General features: G+C 33.7%; 2 protein-coding genes and 1 non-coding gene across 4 annotated transcripts in view; 1 reads left to right on the top strand and 2 right to left on the bottom strand.

Moving 5' to 3' along the window:
• Positions 1-8,522: 8,522 nt before the first annotated feature.
• LOC132049294 (thioredoxin-like 1-1, chloroplastic) lies at positions 8,523-11,817 on the top strand. 2 transcript variants are annotated; one of them, XM_059440044.1, is made up of 4 exons: positions 8,523-8,990; positions 10,021-10,197; positions 10,332-10,496; positions 10,905-11,817. In XM_059440044.1, the coding sequence occupies exons 1-4, from the start codon at positions 8,742-8,744 to the stop codon at positions 11,202-11,204; spliced, it is 891 nt and encodes a 296-aa protein (XP_059296027.1). In that variant the 5' UTR covers positions 8,523-8,741; the 3' UTR covers positions 11,205-11,817. The 2 variants fall into 2 exon arrangements, with proteins under 2 accessions (XP_059296027.1, XP_059296028.1); XM_059440045.1 differs by having other exon boundaries at positions 8,526-8,990; positions 9,956-10,197.
• Positions 11,818-12,612: 795 nt separating this feature from the next.
• On the bottom strand, positions 12,613-12,751 carry LOC132051337 (small nucleolar RNA snoR137). The gene has a single exon (XR_009413704.1). It is a non-coding gene; the product is annotated as a small nucleolar RNA snoR137 (small nucleolar RNA).
• A 6,487-nt stretch (positions 12,752-19,238) lies between these two features.
• LOC132050765 (uncharacterized) overlaps positions 19,239-20,283 on the bottom strand; it is a 6,111-nt gene continuing 5,066 nt past the window's right edge. The window contains exon 6 of the mRNA XM_059442127.1: positions 19,239-19,317. Coding sequence (XP_059298110.1) covers positions 19,239-19,317 — 79 coding nt within the window. The remainder of the gene's footprint in view (positions 19,318-20,283) is intronic.

The following is a 20,283-nucleotide window of genomic DNA, read 5'->3' as shown; positions in this document are numbered from 1 at the left end:
AGCTCTTTTAGCCTTCCCAAATGGTTTATATGTAATCTTTCCGACAAGATAATGTTCACAAGTGGCATGTCTATTTTGGAGAAAGAACCCAAGTGTCCTTTCTTAGCCAACCAATTCATTCTATCTTGCCCAATGTGACCAATCTTGCATGCTATGTAATAAATGCCACGTAATAACAACAACATCTTTATTACTCGAATAGCATGTCATAATATATTAGTCCACATAATAGTCACAAGTGAAAGGATTACAATTTACACTAAGAAATCATCATAAAGGTGTCCAGAACCATAGAAGACATTTTTTAGAGTAATTTTCACAACATTATTGTTGAAGAGAAACCTAATACAAGAAGAACAAATGTTGGCAGTGGCAGAACTACACTTACTTTTATCTTTCTTCTTGTAATGCCACTTTTCCTTGTTGGAATTCATTAGGTTTCTTTCCATGGAGGATCCACCTCCGGTCTCCTTGACATTTTACTAAATTTTTTGCGCTTGAAGCTTGAAAAGTTCTTACCACTTGATTTTCCACATAATTGGTTTCGTAGCACCTAGCTGCTCATCTTCAAGCTCAACATGATAGGCAACATCGACAAATGTTTTGATGCTATCATTGTGGGTCAAGTTAACCTTTAAATTCTCAAATATGGAAAGAGACCGGATCACTGCCTGACCTTACTCCTCATCCAATAGAACATGAACAACACTTTTAAGTTGAGCATTCATTTCAGACATCACCCTTTGACGTTGCTTGACACGATAAGAAATTCACTTCTTCTACGTGCCAAATTTAATTGTCAACTGTCTGAGGCGAGTCAAAATGGTACTGCCATATATATCTCATAAGTGTGCCTATATGGCAAGAGCAGTAAAATGTATTCACATCATAGATGAGATTATTAACAACTTAACTCACAATATTTCCACAGGTAGTGAAGTCTTTCTTCTTCTACTCTTTGTAAATGTCAAGATCTCTCCTATGCTAGGCAGTGTTACCCTCCTTTGGGTAACACATCACAAAGTTTATACTCTTTATAGTATCTTGCTTTTTCAGTACAAACCATATCTTACGGCTTCATGTATCATGATTTTCGCCGTTCGAGTTATCACCCCTATTTAGATCAGCAATTATACTTTTTTAAGCCATATGAGAAACAATTATGCAAGTAAGACTCATCAATTATGCATGTCATATACACACTCAAGCAAATCAATTCCCATAATGACTTCACATTTAGTGTAGAATCGAAAGGTCATTTAATTTCCAATCATCACCTACTATCCAAATGATTAATCAAAAATGAAAATCATTTCTTAGTATGTATCAAATTACTTTCTTGACTAAAATCACACAGATTCTTAAAGTCGTAACCTCTTACAATATTCTGTTGTACATAGTAAAGAGTAGAAATTATAACAGAAGAGACAAACAACACATTCATTTTAAAAAAATAGTTTATAACCCTTTCAGCCAAAGTCTTAGCGAGCTTGCCTTTAGGAGAAGGGTTCTAAAGTGAGGCAATTGATGTGTCATTTCTAAAGTGAGGCAATTGACATGTCATTAGAAGCAAAGATTTCAATTTAAGCTTCTATGTCCTTTTCTCCTCCCACTTGGCTTCAAGTGCCAGAGTATATACCAAATAAGACTAATTTGGACCATACTCATGATAAATATTATCCAATCTTTTTCCCCCAATACTTTAGGAGAGAATCCCTCAATATGGACAAAATGACCCAAACTTCAATTTACCATAATTCATAGAGGCCATTTTCAAATTCTTAGAACCTAGTATTTTCTTCTCACTTTCCTTCACCAGCTATTCACCTCTAAAGATTCTTTGTACCACCCTCAGAACTTTAAGCCCAACGGGTTCAGAATCGAAATCATTACTGATAATAGTTCTCTGACGACATACTCTTCTACGTTATCCCTTTGCTCGACTAGTACTACTCCCACTTAGACTAATTCGAACTTGTTCCCGTCCAACAATTTCGGAGAATAAGGAATAACTAGATTGGTCTTCATAACCATTCAATGTGATAACATATTCACAGTTACTCATAGAAGAAAAATTAATCTTAAAGGGCATATGCTATTTATTAATATTCCACCCTTTAGGACAGCTAATTTATCAATAAAAGAGTGTCTAAGACTTGACTTAATTTCTTTACTTAAAGAAACCAAAAATTGATCAGGACATGGCAGAGAATGACCACACCAATATAGTCTTTGTTGTCAATATTGATTCACACATCGAAAGAGAAAAAAAAAAAAATCTGAGGCACACAATCAAAAGACAAAATAAAACCATTCAATAACAAGATATGCAACCATGCCTGCAATGGCTTACTCTTGTTCTTCACTGAATTAATGTCACTGAGATTTGATGCATAAACTATAAGGAAAAGTGAATGACTTTATAATAGTCTATGTGTTGGACCAAGTCAGAATCATCACAAAAAGAAAGAAAAAAGAATATGTGGAAACCAACTCAAGAGTTTCCTTCAAAAATGATTCACGTGGGAATTTCCAATCCCCATATTATCTCTTTTCTAGTTTATTTTTTTTCTTTCTAGTATGACATCAATTATCCTTTTATAAAGAATCAAACTTGTCTTCTAATTGAAATATGCAACTAGTAAATTCTAACCGATAAGATTTAAAAGAAATTTATGTGAAACATTAACTTTGGCAAAACTGCTACTTGGACAAGAGTATAAGAAAGAGAAATCGCAAGATTATAAGAAAGAGAAATCATCACAAACTAGAAGAAGTCCTCAAGCAGCACCACTACTGCCGTTACTTACTAGCGATTAGGTTAAACTTTTAAACTCGAGAGATCTCATCACCTTGATGCCACAAATTTCCGAGCATATAGTAAATACGGAAACTTCCATTTGATTTTTTTCCACATAACATCGCAAAAACAAAATCAAACTGCTGTGAAAGTTCTTTTCTCTTTCAACCCACATTTTTTAAGAAAGAAATTCTCTTACCGGGAACATTTAAAGCAATTTCGAAAGCGCACATAATTCTTCTGTCTATTCAAAACAATGAACACACAACAAAGGCTCTTGATACCAATGTTAGATAAAATTGTGGGGCGAGAACAATCGCGTACCTGTTAACAACGCAGCGGAAGAATCATTGAACTCACCACCGAAAAAGTTACCCCAAGTCGAACTTCGATTCACTAGGAAACGAAGTTTAATCCACAAACTAGATGTCTTTTCTCTTCGTGTGTTTGTTGGGAGAATCTTAGATATCAATATCTCCATTGAATAAGAAGAAAAGAATTTCTGTAAAGAGGAAGTTTTTCTACAGAGAAGTTAACATGAACTTCTATCAACAGTTCCCCAAGCCTATTTTCTATATTAATAAGCAGCAGTTTTATATTTTACAGGAAAATAACTGCCCTATTAACTTCCCTCATCTTTATCTCCTCTAGATGGGTCGGGTCAGTCCACATGGGCGACCCACTACCCAATATCCAACATCACTGTTGAAGTTCAGAGCTGCCTACGAAAGAGTTCCGGCTTTTCGTAGCCATCGTAACATTCATAAACAAGATTGATAAATGAATAGAGGAGTCCAGCCTAAATCATTATTGATTCGCCTGGGAAGTGTCTTGTTTGGCTTAGCTTAAAAAAAAAAACAGCTTATAAGCTAAAAATAACTTATAAGTTTTCAGCTTATGTAGCTTATAAGTCAAAAAAATAAGTTGGGCTACCCCAACTTATTCCCAACTTATTTTTTTGAGCTTATTTTAAGCACAAAATGGCTTATAAGCTGGCCAGCCAAACACTCAAAAAAACTAAGAACAACTTATAAGCTAAGCCAAATGGGCTCTTGGTGTATTAGCGCAGTGGTGTACACTACAGTACATTGTATATGGTAGGATGCTGTTAAGGCTGCCTGGCCTGTCTTTGTAGCTGCACACAGTGCTTGGTTTTTGACTTATTGATTAAAACACTTTTGTTTATTATTAAGAAAATGTCTTCATGTGATACTTTCTCACATTATGATATCGTCCATGCTATAAAAGTTTCAGATTTAACATTCTCAAAGAAAGATATTCAGATTTAAATTTACCCATGTCACAAAAGCCACTTCTTTTAGAAACATTAGTTCATTCAACAACAAATACTAAGTAATTCATTATGATGGTGACAATTCCCTATACTTGGACTTCGTCTGGGTCACCTGATATAGAGATCAAATTTTATTTCCCTGGTTTTCACTTGTATCCTTGCATGTGAAAATAGAATATTACTCGTATTCTATTTGTCATGGTTAAAATTAATTGGTTAAATAACTTGTCATTTTATAAATGATCGTAGGATAATTTTTTTAATCCTTACCCTTATTCTAACAAACATGGATAGAGATTAATGTGGTGAAAAGGAGAGATATAAATTGAGATAGAAATAAATGAGAGTAATTTAGGCAAATTATTCTCTAGGACGTAAAGACAAACATGAGAAATAAAACGGACGTATAAACACATCTTAACAAATGTCAAGTATAATAATATCGAAAACTTTCAATATCTACCGTCTAACAATTATGATAATCAATTTAATATTATAATTCTAAGGAAAAGCTTACAATTAATCTTCGTTGGTTTTCTAAAAATTTCTTAAGTAAATGTGGTGTTAGTTATTACATTGGAAAAATAAAAGGATCCTAAGATATATGTGTTTTTCAAGAATTTGTAAAGCAAAATGGGGTAGAGAAATAAAAGGTTCAGCTAACGGAAATTATTACTTCGGGTACTAAATTAGAAGGGTGAACACTACACAAGTTATCCCGCCAAAAATCTCTCTCTATAAATATGATCACTCCATTTCTCACATTCCTCACAATTCACAATCTGAAATTCAAATCAAAAGCTCAAGCATTTTCTCTAAGCTCCATGGAATCTCTCCAAGTTATCCTCCTTCACGTTTGGAATTTTCTTAAGGCATATTGCAGTAGAGGATGGACTTACCGTGATCTGATCAACTCGAGCGATTTCTCCTTACAAACTTACAATCATTTGAAGAAGGTAATCAATTTCCATTTCGAAAATAGATTTATATCTATGTTACCCTGTGAGATATTCCTCTAAACTTTTGTAGTGTTTAGAGTCTCTGTTTTTCTGTATTTGTTAGTTTGATAATTCAAGAGACATTACTCTAAGCTTTTATAGTGTTTCGTGTTGCCGTTTTCTCAGTTTTTGTTTGAGTATGAAGAGATATTGATCTAAACTTTTCTAGTGTTTCGAGTCTCTATTTTGTTGTATTCATTTGTTTGATTATTGAAGAGACATTTTTCGTGTCGCCGTTTTCTCAGTTTTTGTTTGAGAATGAAGAGATATTGATCTAAACTTTTCTAGTGTTTCGAGTGTCTGTTTTTCTGTATCTGTTCGTTTGAGAATTGAAGAGATAATGCTCTAAGCTTTTGTAGTGTTACGAGTTGTCGTTTTTCTGTATTTGTTTGTTTGATAATTGAAGAGACATTACTCTAAGATTTTATAGTGCTTCGAATCGCCGGTTTCTCAGTTTGTTTGTTTGTTTGAGAATATATATTTTAATATTATCTATACATACACACATACGAAAAAGTTAGTGTCATATTTTTTCTTCGTATTTATTATTTATATGATAGTATTTGTACAAGACATAAAGCTATTATTTATGTTAGTACAAGTTAAATCAAGTTAATAAGATGTTAGTTATGTGTTTGCGATACATTACCTTAGATCTTATTGTAAGAAATTTTGTTTACTAATATGATGATTTGAGTAGTTTAATTCAAATTCTAAAATATCTATCATTAAAAAGAAGACAATATTTATTTCCTTTTTTTTTTTTTTAAAGAGTTTGTATTTTTATACACTAATTAAGCAAAAACAAAATTTTAGATCCACTATTAATAAACTTATCTATATTGTCCAATTATTCATAATTTTTTCATCCACTTTCTTAAAGAGTCATTTTTATAATTCAAAAAATAACATTCTACGCTTCTTAACTGAAAATATATGTTATTAAATTATTATCGGAAAGATATAAAAAAATTTAATCATGATTTACTTAAAAGAAAAGTAAGTCAGTTAATATAATTGAAAAATCCTGCCCAATAGAGAATACATTTCACTATCTTCTGTAACTTGTTGAAATGTCTCTAATTCCTATCTCATAAGAAAATCAACTTAATGTTAGGGTAAACACTTACTCATACTGTGTGTTACACCAAATTAATGCAACTTACTGTAGTGAAGTGATTTGAGGAAGTGAATACATGCATGATTTGAAAACAAGTTAATTTGAGGTTGAAGTTGAAGTTTTGTTTGGACATGTATTTGAATTTCTTAAGTTGTATTTTTTATCATAAACATGAAAACCCTACAAGCTGTGAAAACTATCAAAACTTCCCCAATTCTTATACAATCTTAACCAGTGAGCAAACCATAGTTCATAACAAAATTAATTCGCTGCTAGAAGACATTTCTAAAGAATACAACATCTATTGATTAAACTTTAGTTCAATAAAAGAAAAATTGAAGATGAGTTGTAGTAACTACTCTTTAATGTAATCCTTTCACATAGTACGGACAATCTCTAGTATGAATTTCCAATTAGATGATCGAGAAAACGAACCAATATTGTTACTTTGAGTCAAGTTTTACATTTAAAAAAAAATATTAACCAACTTATGGATTTTTTTTTTTAAATATAAAATTATGGGTAAAGTTTTACATTTTAAAAAAATTGGAATCTCAAATTCCACTTTTTGGAGAATTTGGTATTTGAAATCATGATATGAAGTTGAAGTTGAAATTTTGTGCAAATTTCATAAATAAATGCCGGTTTGAAATCATAATTTCAAATCGCATGGCCAAACGCCTATATAGATTAATGAATCACGGCTAAATGATAATCATATCACACGTGTATTCAAATACATATTACACATGATTTGATGTAAATATACGGTATGGGTAAATTTTTATTTTTGTGTCTGACCTAAATTTTGCCCAATAAACTTTCTTAAATTTTTTAATAAATGTTTTATTAAACAGATCAAAAGTTTAAAATAATCTGTTATAACATCATATTTCCTCAATTTATACAAGTTTGTAGGCCCTCCAATTTATCTGATTTTTCAGGTCGGTAAGTAACAGAAACACTACACCTCATACCTTGTTTATGGTGTCACGCGGTCTAGCATGTGACATTCACGTGTACTCCTCTCTGTCATTGTTTCATACCCAATTTTTATTATCTTTTTGTTTCTTGCTGTGGTAACCATATATTTTGGTCTCCTTTAAGTATTCAAATATCTGAAATTTAATGTTTTGATTAATTCGCATACACATAAAATAAATACTACTTTCTCTTTTAAATTGTTTGGCTTGATTTGGAGTATGAGGATTAAACTAATTAATGTTTGGTATCAATTTATCATAGAATTGTTAAATTTTTTGAAATAAAATTTATATATTTAAAAACTACATAAAAGTATTATAAGTCATAATAGTTAACAATTCAAAATATTAGAAGATATTTGAAAATTATGGTCAAATAAAATATTCCTTAATTGTCCAAATAGTAACTAAGACGAACAAATTGAAACGGAGGGATCATGCGATAAAAATCCTCTACCAAATTCTCTTTTACTCGAAATATTCAACTCACAACATTTATTAATAATAAAAAAATTCAATTATTTTACTATTTCAGTCACACTGTGAGTTCCATTAAACACTAAGGGGTCGTTTGGTTCAAAAATAAATTACTCTGGGATAAGTTATCTTTGATTATTAATTACCAGGATCGATTATCTTGGGATTAGTTATTCTAGCTTATTTTTATTGATTGCTTGGTATGTTGGACTAAAAGTATTATACATTGGATAATTTCTAAAAAGAAGAGGTTTCTTCCTTTATCTCGGGATAACTTATCCAGGATAAATTATTCCATCCTATAAAGGTATGAGTTATCCCAAAGACTATTTTTACTCCCGGATAACTTATCCCATGATTACTAACCAAACAAGGATATAAAATTGCTAAATTTTTATCCCAGTGACTACTTATGTTTATCTTTCGTATCCAAACGAAGGGGTTGTATGGTTCGGATGTAAGTTATGCGGGATTAATAATGTAAGTAACTAGTTATGCAGAAATTAATAATGCATTGTAATACAAAGATTATTTCTTGTTGAACGTTTAATTTGATATATTACATATTAGTATACGACATGTAATTCAGAATATTATTTACTTTTTAAATAAAAATATCCTTTTACTATTATGAGGGTTACGCATTCTTATTTTACATTCGGGAAAAACAAACTATTAATTTGATTTGTTTAGAATTTTGCCTAAACTATGTCGACTACTCACTACAGTATATCCAATTATTATCCAAAATTATTTTCCATTCCCATTTGGTCCAACATTGGACACGTTACCACAAATTTAGTTTCTTTGGCATCCAAGTAATCAGTTAACACAGTTCTACAAAAAGGTCGACAAGTACCTTAAGCTTAGCCACCTGTTACATTTCATTTGTGCCAGTTTTCAACCTTTTTCTTCTTCTTCCTTCATTTGTACCTTTTAGTTACTTTAATCTCCATTGAAGAAAAACAAAGCACCTTTTTTTATATTCCCAATTTCCAATCTTAGTTCCAATTTAAAACCTCTCAAATTCAAATAAATCAAGAATTACAAATACTAGAGTAAAAAATCCATGGCAAAAATGGTAAGCAAGGCAGTATGCTTCCCATCACCTTTGAGTTTTGGTGATATTCATCATCATCACCATTATAATCAACATGGGGTTTGTGCTTTTCCCATGAAATTTAAAAATCCAAATTCAGTTGGGTTTTCATTATCAACAAGTAATGATTTTTTTGGTGGTAATATTTCTCAAAGAGGACACTTAAGTTTTTCCAAGTTCAATAAGAGAAATAACAAATATGCAGCTACCAGTGCTCAGGTTTATTTCTATTTTCTGCTTTTGTGTTTTTTTATGCTTTGTTTCTTGAGTAATTTTAACGTACTCAGTTCATGTTCTCATATGCTTACAACTTTCTAGTTTGATCGTAGTGGTTGAATCCCATAATTTCAATAATACAAGTTTCCTTATGTGAATTTTTGTTGCTCCAATTTGGGGTTAAGGATATTTTTGGAATTATCAGTCAATTAGCATGTAAAAGTTTCAGTTTTTTCAATGATCTTGTGTTAAATAGTCTAGTTTGGGGCCAGTGGTGAGTCAAGGATTTAAACTATATTGGTTCTACTTTAAGGTTCTTAGCATCGAACCTATATTTTTCTAAAAATTATGGGTTCAGACCTATTATTTATTGCAATTTTAGTGAATTCTTATACAAATTTATGCTCTGCATCTGAGGTACCGGGTTCAGATGAACCTAGTGCTATAAGGCTGCATCCGCCTCTGTGAATAGGGCCAAGGTTTTCTGGTCCAATTTAGCGCATGATTGGTTAATATTGCTCAATATGATTAGTTTTATTTACTAAGCACTTTCAGGATTAGTGGTTACTGTAGAAAAAGACAGTGTGCCGTTATAATAATAGCCATGTGATATGATGAAACTAATTTCTAGTAATCCCTTATCTGAATTACCGGAAACAACTTTGGTAATCCAAATGAAAGAATCGGGAAATTGACATAAATAGCCGCCATCCCAAAAAAAAAAAAAAAAAAAGCTGGCAGATGTATAATATACATATAATATATGTATATGTTATGTATATTGGCTAGCTGATGTAAACATTTTTGGCTGAGCAGCCGAATGTGTAACTGCCCCTTTATAATATTGAGTAACCTGGCATGAATGGCCATTTTGGGCGATGCATTTCAATTCTGCCATTTGTAATACTAAGTTGTTGTTTGCATAAGTTGGATCTCCATATGATCCTTTTCTTTTTAAAATTTGGCAGACTTGAGTCTATAGATTATGAAAGGTTCAACTTTTTTCATAGTGCGCTAAATATGCATAAAACAGATGAGCATTGGAATCAGGAACGCTCCAAAATGGTGGGAGAAAGGGCTTCAACCTAACATGAAAGAGGTGACTGGCGCCCAAGACCTTGTTGACTCCCTTTTAAGCGCCGGGGATAAACTAGTGGTTGTTGATTTCTTTTCCCCTGGCTGTGGAGGATGCAAAGCCCTTCATCCAAAGGTAATAGATTTTTGTTGTCTGAACTGTTTGTTATATGTGTGGTTAAAGTGAAATAGTGCTGCGCCTTTGTTTTCTGTCCGTTTCAGTAAGATATGATTAATGTTCCTTAATCGTGGTAAAATTGGAAAATGCAGATATGTCAGTTAGCAGAGATGAATCTGGATGTGCAGTTTTTGCATGTGAACTATGAGGAACTCAAGTCGATGTGTTACTCACTGCATGTACATGTTCTCCCATTTTTCCGTTTCTATAGAGGGGCTGAAGGTCGTCTTTGTAGCTTTAGCTGTACCAATGCCACGGTTAGTTTTCCATCTACCTTTATCTGCTTCATTTTTCTTTTGATACAGCAATCTACTGCACTTCTGTTGGTAATGCTTTTCTTCCATGTCATTCTTAAGATGCACGTAAAATATTTAGGATTGTTATTGGATCACGGTTGCGTAATCTGAAATCTGCATTTTCTGCAATATCTCCCTTTGAATTAATTTAGTCTTTTTTCATCTTGATGACTAAGAATTCAAGATGTCTTCAACATGATGAATGCGTTCTTTTGCTTCTTGTGTTTTATGGCACTTCCTTCTTGGCCTAGATGTTTGATTTTCTTAACGCCATAGGAAATTAATGCATTTTACTGATTCCTTTTGTTATAAAATGATAATCCTCTTTTCGAATGGTATTCTAACACTAACCGCGATATTGTGGTGCAGATAAAAAAATTCAGGGATGCATTGACAAAGTATGGCGCAGATTGTTGCAGCCTTGGACCAGTTAAAGGGCTTGAGGAGAAAGAGCTACTTGCACTAGCAGCAAACAAGGACCTATCTTTTGCATACACACCAAAGACAGAAGAACCAGTACCTGTTGTTGCCTTACAAGAAGATATGGTGATAAAAACAAGCACTTCATCTCATCCAAATACATTTCCCCCTTTACCACTTCCCCTCCCTCTTCCCCTCGCATCAACTTCACATAAGGCCAAAAGCAACTCGATGAGTGAAGTTTGCTAAGAAAATAGACCTTGGCCTAACTCAACCTCAAAAACTAGCTCATAAGGGGAAAATTGTTCAAGACCATAGCAGGAGACAACTCCACTCCCTCCACCAATGGTGGTCCGACATTGGGTGAAACCAAGAATATGGATGGACCTAGCTCTAATATCGTGTTAAGAAAATGGACATCGTACTTAATTGAACCCTAAAATCTAGCTCATGAGGTGAGATTTCAAGGCTATAAAAACATGAGTGTCCATTCAACTAATACAGGACATTCTAACAAAGTTCTTGCCACTTAGAGGATGGTTTTGAGAATCACCAGTAAACTGTGTCATAGAGGTGATATGCGTAGAGCTAGGTTGTGTTTTCTTATGTACATAATGCAGCAGAAAAGGATTGAAGATGCTATGTACTACAGTATATTGTATCTGGTTGTTCTACATATTTTCTATATCTGGCTTTTCAATTGGCTGGAGCAACAGACTGGAGTTCTGGCTTTGTCCCTTTTTTTGAAGGATAGGCCAAATGAGTGCAATCCCTAGTGATATGTTTTAGTTTTTACTTCTTGTTTCTGAACTCTCTTGAATCTTCATGATCAAAGGATAAAGTTTGTAATTTACACTTGAAAGTATTAATGTGTACCCATTCTAAGTTATATCCTTCCTCTTTTATTTTCCTTTGTTCCAACTTAAGCGGCAAAATTCCTTACCTGAAAAAGTAAATAGTAGAGTTTTTGGTGCAGAGCCTAACAAACAGGTCATCATAATTGCCAAAAGATACAATCACCAGCCAGTAAGAGTATGTCCAATATAATTAGATGTCCACAAATGCAAAAGTAAATAATAATAGGCAATGGCTTTCGAATTACAAGCTACTCGTATAAGAAATACAACTACAAATATTGTATCAAAGGCTACAATATATCAGCAGCCCATCATCTTGACAGTGATTACATTCAGAGAGACATATAATAGCAACTGCGCACACAATCCGCTTCCTGGAAAGAGATGAATCTTGTATTGGAGACCTCGATAAAACAGCATTGAAGCAACTCCAATTATAGTTTGGGATCGAAGCAGTCTGAACCACCAAAAAGGCATATTTCTCCACAGGCTTTTGCAATGATTTGCATCTGCCAAAGCTTCAAACTCAATTTCCAATTCCTCTGCTAGGGCAAAGCAAAGAGCAGATTCCATGACCATGGCATCCAATAGCTACACTGTGTCCCAATGAAAACGGGTAACCCAAAAAGACATCAAAAGTTGGACACATTAAGACTGTCCTAGAGCTGTCCAATACATGCAATTGTATTAAGACTGTTAAGTTATCATCTTTCATATCTTTAAATCATGTTACGTGCTGCACAACTTGAAAGTGATACATCTAAGACACAAATTAACATAACATTGCATAGATTTCACAAGTTAGTACCAGTAGACAGGTAGCATGGTGCTAAATGATGTACTCACCACGCTGTTTAAAACTGGCAAAAATATCTATATATGCTTCCGAAACAGGAACATCCCCACAAAATTAAGAGGTGCTCACAAGTAAGAAACAACTCTACCACTAAATCACCAAGATAATAACAGTCATTAGGAGATGCAGAGGCATCTAAAACTTTACAAAGGATTCAAGTTAATCGGGCATCAATCTGAAGTAAAACTGATTTAATGCCGATCTGAATACAAAAGGAACAAATTACTCTGATATTATAGCAGTATATGAATCACAGATCCAAACAGAACCACAAACATGAAGGTATTTGAAGCATGAACCGTGTGCACATATGGAAAATAATTTAACTACGTGAGTTAGCATGAAACAGTCTATGTTCTTCAATAATTTGAAACAACTAGCACATAAAAATAATTTTTTTAAAAATAAATCTGGATCTGCTAGAACATATATTAGCGTGAAACCATCCATGTTCTCCAATAATTTGAAACAAGAATACTTCAAATGCAAATACTAGTATAACAAATAAATAAAAATGCATGAACTTGAGCAAACAGCACATAAAAATGAAAACTTTTTTGAAATCTGGATCTGCCTCTGAACTTAGAACAGCTATTAGAATAAAACTATATATTTTCTTTTATAGCACGAAAAAAGAATACTTCAAATGCACATACTAGTATAACAAATAAATAAAAATGCATGAACTTGAGCAAACAGCACATAAAAATGAAAACTTTTTTCAAATATGAATCTGCCTCTGAACTTAAAAGACCTATTAGCATGAAATAGTCTATGCTCTTCAATAATTTGAAACAAGAACACTTAAAATGCAAATACTAGTATAACCAATCAATAAAAAAAAAAAAATGCAACTCGAGCAAATTGGCACATAAAAATAAAAACTTTTTTCAAATCTGGGTCTGCCTCTAAACTTATAACATCTAATATTAAAGTCAAAAATGCACCAACTTGAGCAAATAAATCAACAAAAATGCATGAACTAGTGAGCAAATAACACATAAAAATAAAAGCTTTTTTGAAATCTGACAAGTACACATAAAATGCAAATACTTGTATAATAATATATCTACCAAATAATAAGAACTTGTTTTTGTGGGGGTATTATTGTAAAGTCCGCACAAACCCTCATGGCCCCGATTTATCGATAGGCTCAGATAGCGGACAGTCTTCATCACAGTAAAGTAGGGCAAAAGGGGTAACGGAAAATTGGAAGGCAGAGAAAGAGATTAACGGAGCCGCCATAAAACCCTAAATTAATAGGGCGGTAACTCCACCGGTTATATTTCCGTTACCGTCTTCGCCGCTACCCACTGCTCAGATAAGATCAAGTAGTTTGAGGTTAAAGGCTAGCCCCAGCCTTGTCTTTAAGTACTAGTAGTTTTTGTGAAACCTACAATGAGATGTAAGAGTCCCAGTGTGAAGTTTCTAATCTACCCCCGTAAAGTTGTCAATATGTGGGGAAAAAAAAAATCCGAAATTGACCAATTTATTTTTTTGGAAAAGGGTCAAATATACCCTTCTATTTTAGTTTAATAGTTAAATATACCATCCGTTAGTCAAAGTAGATAAATATACCCTTTTCGTTAGTCAAAATAGATAAACATACCCCTTCCGTTACGAAAGTACACAAATATACCCCTCAGTCGACAGAATCCCCAATTCCACCATTAATTACCCGATTTAACTTAAAAAAACCATGCCCGACCCGCCTCGACCGGCAAATTAAATTCTTTCCACCCAAACACACCCACCACCACTATAACCGACCCAACACAACCACTACCACTATCATAACCAGTAAATTTTTCATAACCATCCTTAACCACAACCCCAATTTTTTTGTGCCTAAAACTTCAAGAGATTGTTGATTTTTAGTTTTTAATTTTAGATTGGAGGATCGTTGTTTAGAAAGGAGGCTTGTGGTGATTTTCTAGCCTTTTTGAGCCTAAAGCTTTCATTTTTATTGATTTTAATGTTGCTAGCTACCTGGATATGTGATACAGTGATACTTGAAGAAATTTATCTCGGTTGCTCCAAGCCAAAGCTCTCTTGATACCTAAGTATTTTATAAAGTGTGAAATATTATAATAATCATGTTTGATCGATGACAATCATGCTTACTCGATGACAATCATTTTGCATTTTGCATGATATTCAATATCATTAAGGATTTAATGTATTTACTGAGATTGAATGATCTTATTTGTTTTGTTCAGTGATGTCCGAGGTCAGGGTTAAGGATGGTTATGAAGAATTTACTGGTTGTGGTGGTGGTAGTTGTGTTGGGTCGGTTGTAGTGGTGGTGGGTATATTTGGGTGGAAAGAATTTAATTTGCTCGGTATGTTGGACATGGTTTTTTTAAGTTAAATCGGATAATTAATGGTGGAATTGGGGATTCTATCAACTGAGGGGTATATTTGTGTATTTTCTTAACGGAAGGGGTATATTTATCTACTTTGACTAATGGAAAGGGTATATTTATCTACTTTGACTAACGGAGGGTATATTTAACTATTAAACTAAAGTAGAGGGGTATATTTGACCCTTTTCCTTTTTTTTTTTTTTTTTTTTTTTTTTAACAAAAGCTCAAAATAATTCTATTTCTTTTACATGGTACAATAATAACCCACATTCTTTGCTTAAACGGTACAATTTCAGTCCTAAACCTAATACTACTACTACAACAGCAGCAGCATACCCAGTGGTGTATAGACCCTTGACAAAGAAAAGCAAACCAAAGCATTTCAGGAAAAAAAAAAAAAGGGTAAAGAGAATGTTTCTAGCGAGACTTGAACCCACAACAATGGACAAACATTATGCCCTCCAACCGCTGAGTCGAAGTTCATATTGTAAAGAAAGCGACTAAAGCGGGACATAGAAAAATCTACTTATGTTGCTTTAATCATACTTTGGATCTTGAGTTTTGGCTCGATAGCTTTGTTAGATGAAATTTACTTTGCAGTGTATTCGTATAAGATGCTCGACTTATTCTACCATAACTTAATTTATTAATTACCAACCCTCCATCATAAGCTAATTTCATTGTAATCGTTTTATGTGTGGAAATCAAAGTATGCCGAAATGGCTTTGCAATTTTAGGTTTAATGGATTATCATTAATATTGAAGATTTCTTTGATAGTCTTCTAAAAAACTAGCATTCATGACATTTTTATAAACTTTTCCGCACAACATTTTTTTTGAGCTACTTAAAATTTATTTATAGTTAGTATAATGGCAAATAAACAAGAAAAAACTTCTATGGCAATTGAAACACATTTATTATGGTGTTCGTTGATAGAAACACATGGTATAAAATGATGCACATTGCCCGTAAAAATAAAATATGAGATTTGCATAAAAGCAAAAATGAAGTTATGAGTCTGGAGGAAAATGTACGAGACACTGGTGATGTTTAATTTGTGTTTAAAAACCCGTTATAATTTGTTTCCACAGAAAGTGAACCCCATTTCAAGTACAATGAATTGTAAATGGATTATGTGAAAGAAACAAGATTAATTTGAAGAAGAATCAAAACATAATTAATTTAATTTCAGGACCACAACCAATTTGAGAAAGAGTCGAAATAGAATCAACATACATTCGAGATCTCATCAAAACACAGAATTTCTTACCTCATGTCTACTTTCGCGAAAAATTACCAATTAAATAGTGGAGGTTTTCTTCAAAGAGTTCAAATATATTTGACTATCTTTTTGTACGATATTTCTATTCCGGGGGGTAGTTATGTATATCTAACATAGCAAAAAAACAACTTTAAACATAACACTGAAAATAACATGTCGCCACTCAAACCCTAATTCTCTCTCTCTCTCTCTCTCTCTCTCTCTCTCTCTCTCTCTCTCTCTCTCTCTCTCTCGGTCAGATGGAGCTTTTAATTAAAGGTGACAAAAAGGTTTGAAAATTGAGTTGGGGTAACTCTAGTTTTTTAATTGAGTAAGGGTGATAAACTTTGAATTAGTGATTAGGGAGTTTTGACTTGCCCCAAAATTATATTTTTAACACTTTGACCCCAAGCTTTGTTTTTTACACTTTTCCCCCAAGTTTTGTTTTTAACACTTTGATTTAACCCATATAAACCCTACAAAGCAAAAAAAAAAGAAAAAAAGAAAAAAAAAGAGCCAATTTTTCATTTTGCCTGCGCCATTTCCACCATTTTTGGCTCTTCTTTTTTTGCTTCTTCTTGCTCTACTGGTTTCTTCTTCTTCTTCTTCTTCTTCTTCTTCGTCGTCGTCCACTGTTCTGCTTTCTTCTTCTTCTTCTTCTTCCGCCATTGTTGCTCAAGAATGTAAAAACAAGACCACCCGATTTTCTAATTTTTTGATTGGATCTCATTCATGTAGCACTGGGATTCTGGGAATGACTTCATAAATGTTTTCCTCTCATTCCATTGTTTTGATTTCTTCTTCTTCTTCTTCTTCTTCTTCTTCTTCTTCGTCCTCCATTGTTGCTCAAGAAAGAAAAAACGAGACCACATGATTTTGCAATTTTTTTACTGGATTTTGTTCTTGTAGCACTGGGAATTACTTCATAAGTGTTTTCCGCTCATTGTTGTTTTATTTTAATTTTTCATCTGGGTCTAAATCTACTGATTTTCCAACAACTTACAGTAGCTGTTGTAGTTAGTGCAATATATAATATGGTTGTTGCAACTTCTACAATAGATTATGTAGTTGTTATAATTGTTGCAACCATTGCTAAATAACCTCGCAACAAACCGAGCGAGTTGTCGCAACAAAGTAGGAAATGATACGTTGAGTTAGCTTCGGTTTTGTCCGTAACAACCCAAAAATCGAAGTTTGCTTCCAATAAAATTATTGACTTGCTTAAAACAAGTGGATACTTTGTTGCAACCGGTAATACACCAAGGCAACAACTCACTAATCATTAGACATCTTCAACCGTTCGAAACAAGACTCCAAAATCAAGCCGACTCTAACAGACATTAGTGACTTGTTGAAACAAGTTGATTACCTGTTGCAACAAGTAGTCCACTTGTTCCAACAAGTCAATAATCTATTGGAACAACTACTGCAGCTGTTTCATTTTGTTATCGTTTGGTATGTACTCTCATGACGAATTTTTTGTTAAACAAAATATCTTCAGGTACCTCGAACACAACTAATGGGGGACTCAATAACAATAGGTGTTGATTGCCATGGTGAATGGATCGAGAAAAACAATCTATATATTTGGCGATGGAAGGGTAGTGACACGTTATAGACGATAGTGATGACTGTCCAAAGAGATGTTGTATTTAATGATTTTGTGAACCTAATCATCACCTATTACGAATTAACTTGTGAACCAAAAGATCTTGCCCTCACTTACATGTACAGCTCTTTTGAAAATCAGAGGATCTTTCCATTTAAGATAATTGATCAGGTTCGTTTGCGTGCTCAGGTTCGTATACGTTGTTGGAAGCTCAGTAGAGAACCATAATTTATTTCAAGACCAACAAAATGTGTTAAATAATGAATTAGATGGGGTGGATGTGGATATCCTAGATAATGTAAGTGGGGCTGACCAGATTCCTATACCCGAAGTTGCGAGCAATACAGTGGGCACTACACAATCAATACAGTCTAGCCATGTTCAAGATGATTTAAACAAGCTTTTATAAAGGAATGTCATTCAAGAACAAGGAAGCACTAGCATCTTCGTTGAAACTTGCTTGCTTGAAGAAAGATTTTAGAATCGTTATGATTAATTAAAGATATCGTGTATTGATTCGATGTGTACATTCGGAGTGCAAGTGGTGGTGAGGTCGCGAAGTTTTTAAGTTCGATGCATTTTATATCGTAACCTACATAAAGCATCACACATGTGGTTCTGAGCACATTACGAGCCATAATCCACACGCTACAACGAAAGTCATTGGTGAATACTTCAAAGATAAGTTTCCTTATGGTAAAGGCCCATCTATAAAAGATATGAGTCAATCAATCCGTACAAAATTGGGTTGTAAGGTAAGTTATTAGAAGGTCTGGAAGGGCATGGAGATTGCAAAGGCTTTGACAAGGGGGACACACGAGCACGGTATGCGTGCTTGATGCGTACCGTTATATCCTTCGTTCGCAAATCCAAAAAGTAAGACATTGAAGGTTGATAAAAATGGGAAGTTCAAGTACTTTTTTGTAGCCTATCAGGCTTGGATGCTTGGTTTTGCGCAAATGAAAAAATTCGTAGCTGTCGACGGGACATTCTTGAAGAGCAAGTACGAAGGAGTGTTGTTATCAGCAGTCGCACAAGATGCGAAAAATCATATTTTTCGGTGGCATTTTGTGTAGTGGACAAGGAGTGGATACTCAGACAAATATTTTTTGAACAAATGAGAAGCTATATAGAGGATACCCCCGAGTCAGGCATAATTCGATGTACATCCAAGTATCAAAAAGGCGGTTTCAATTGTCTTCCTACATGTCATTATGGTTTTTGCATGAGGCACAGGAAAATCCGAGAACCACCTTTCACAACGGTGTGGTCATATCTCAATTTTATAAAGCAAAGAAAAGCGCACAATATTGATGTTCAATGACCATTTCAATCAAATCCTAGGATTTGCCCCTGGGCCGCCGAACATCTTGAACGTGCTGGATTCCCCATATGGAGCAGGCATTCTCGCCCTAACAGGTATTCGCACATTTTTGTTTCCAAAAGTAACATATCCGCCGCAACTAATAGGTTACTTGTCAGCAACAAATATTCTACTTGTTGTGATTTTTCCAATGTACCGAGCCAATTGCCCAACACTAATATGTTTTTTTGTCGTGTATAATTTTATGATGACAAACGCCGCTGAAGTCGTAACCCCGTTCCAACACTAATATGTTTTTTTTTTGTCGTGTATAATTTTTATGATGACAAACGCCGAGTCAATCAGAATATCGTAAAACTTGTTACAACAGATTATCAACTTGTTGCAACTGCTTCAACAGCTGTTAGATTTGTCGCAATAACTAACCCATCTGCCGGGTATCAATCGATGCATCCGTAAACAAATTATCAACTTTTTGTACAATCGACGATTCAAGTTATAACAGACATAAACTTGTTGCAACAGATTATCAACTTGTACTGCAACTTCTTCAACAAATTTCATAGATATTTGTGACTTGTTTGAAACTACTGAACATAATGTACTGAACACAACTTACATACTGAACACCTAATATATACTTAACAAAATGTCTTAGAAATGTACTGAACCCCTAATATATACTTAAATTACATAATGTCATCAAAAAAGGCCTATATATACTTAAATTGTTCAACAGGTCACATTTGGGCTCCAAAAAACACAAAATTAATAAATTGTTTATCAAATTTCTATCTTAGGCTTCAACACCTTTTCAATCGTTTAGTGCCCATCTTTATTGCATCCTCCCAAAGAATTGTCGATTAGACTTTCGAATTTGTCACGCTCGCTTGTGCCGGTAAGCAAAGCCTCCATAAAAGCAAAGGACCACGAACCACATGCCCTACTAGGAATTCGGGGGAGATTCTTTACCTATTAATTCTCACGCCTGAGTAACTTTGCAGGTCTGCGAACATGCCACTGTTTAAAATTTGGGGACAATTCCATTACAGGT

This window comes from Lycium ferocissimum, chromosome 3 (assembly GCF_029784015.1).
Source record: "Lycium ferocissimum isolate CSIRO_LF1 chromosome 3, AGI_CSIRO_Lferr_CH_V1, whole genome shotgun sequence".
Taxonomy (NCBI): Eukaryota; Viridiplantae; Streptophyta; class Magnoliopsida; order Solanales; family Solanaceae; genus Lycium; species Lycium ferocissimum.
This window is presented reverse-complemented; position numbering and strand designations above follow the sequence as displayed.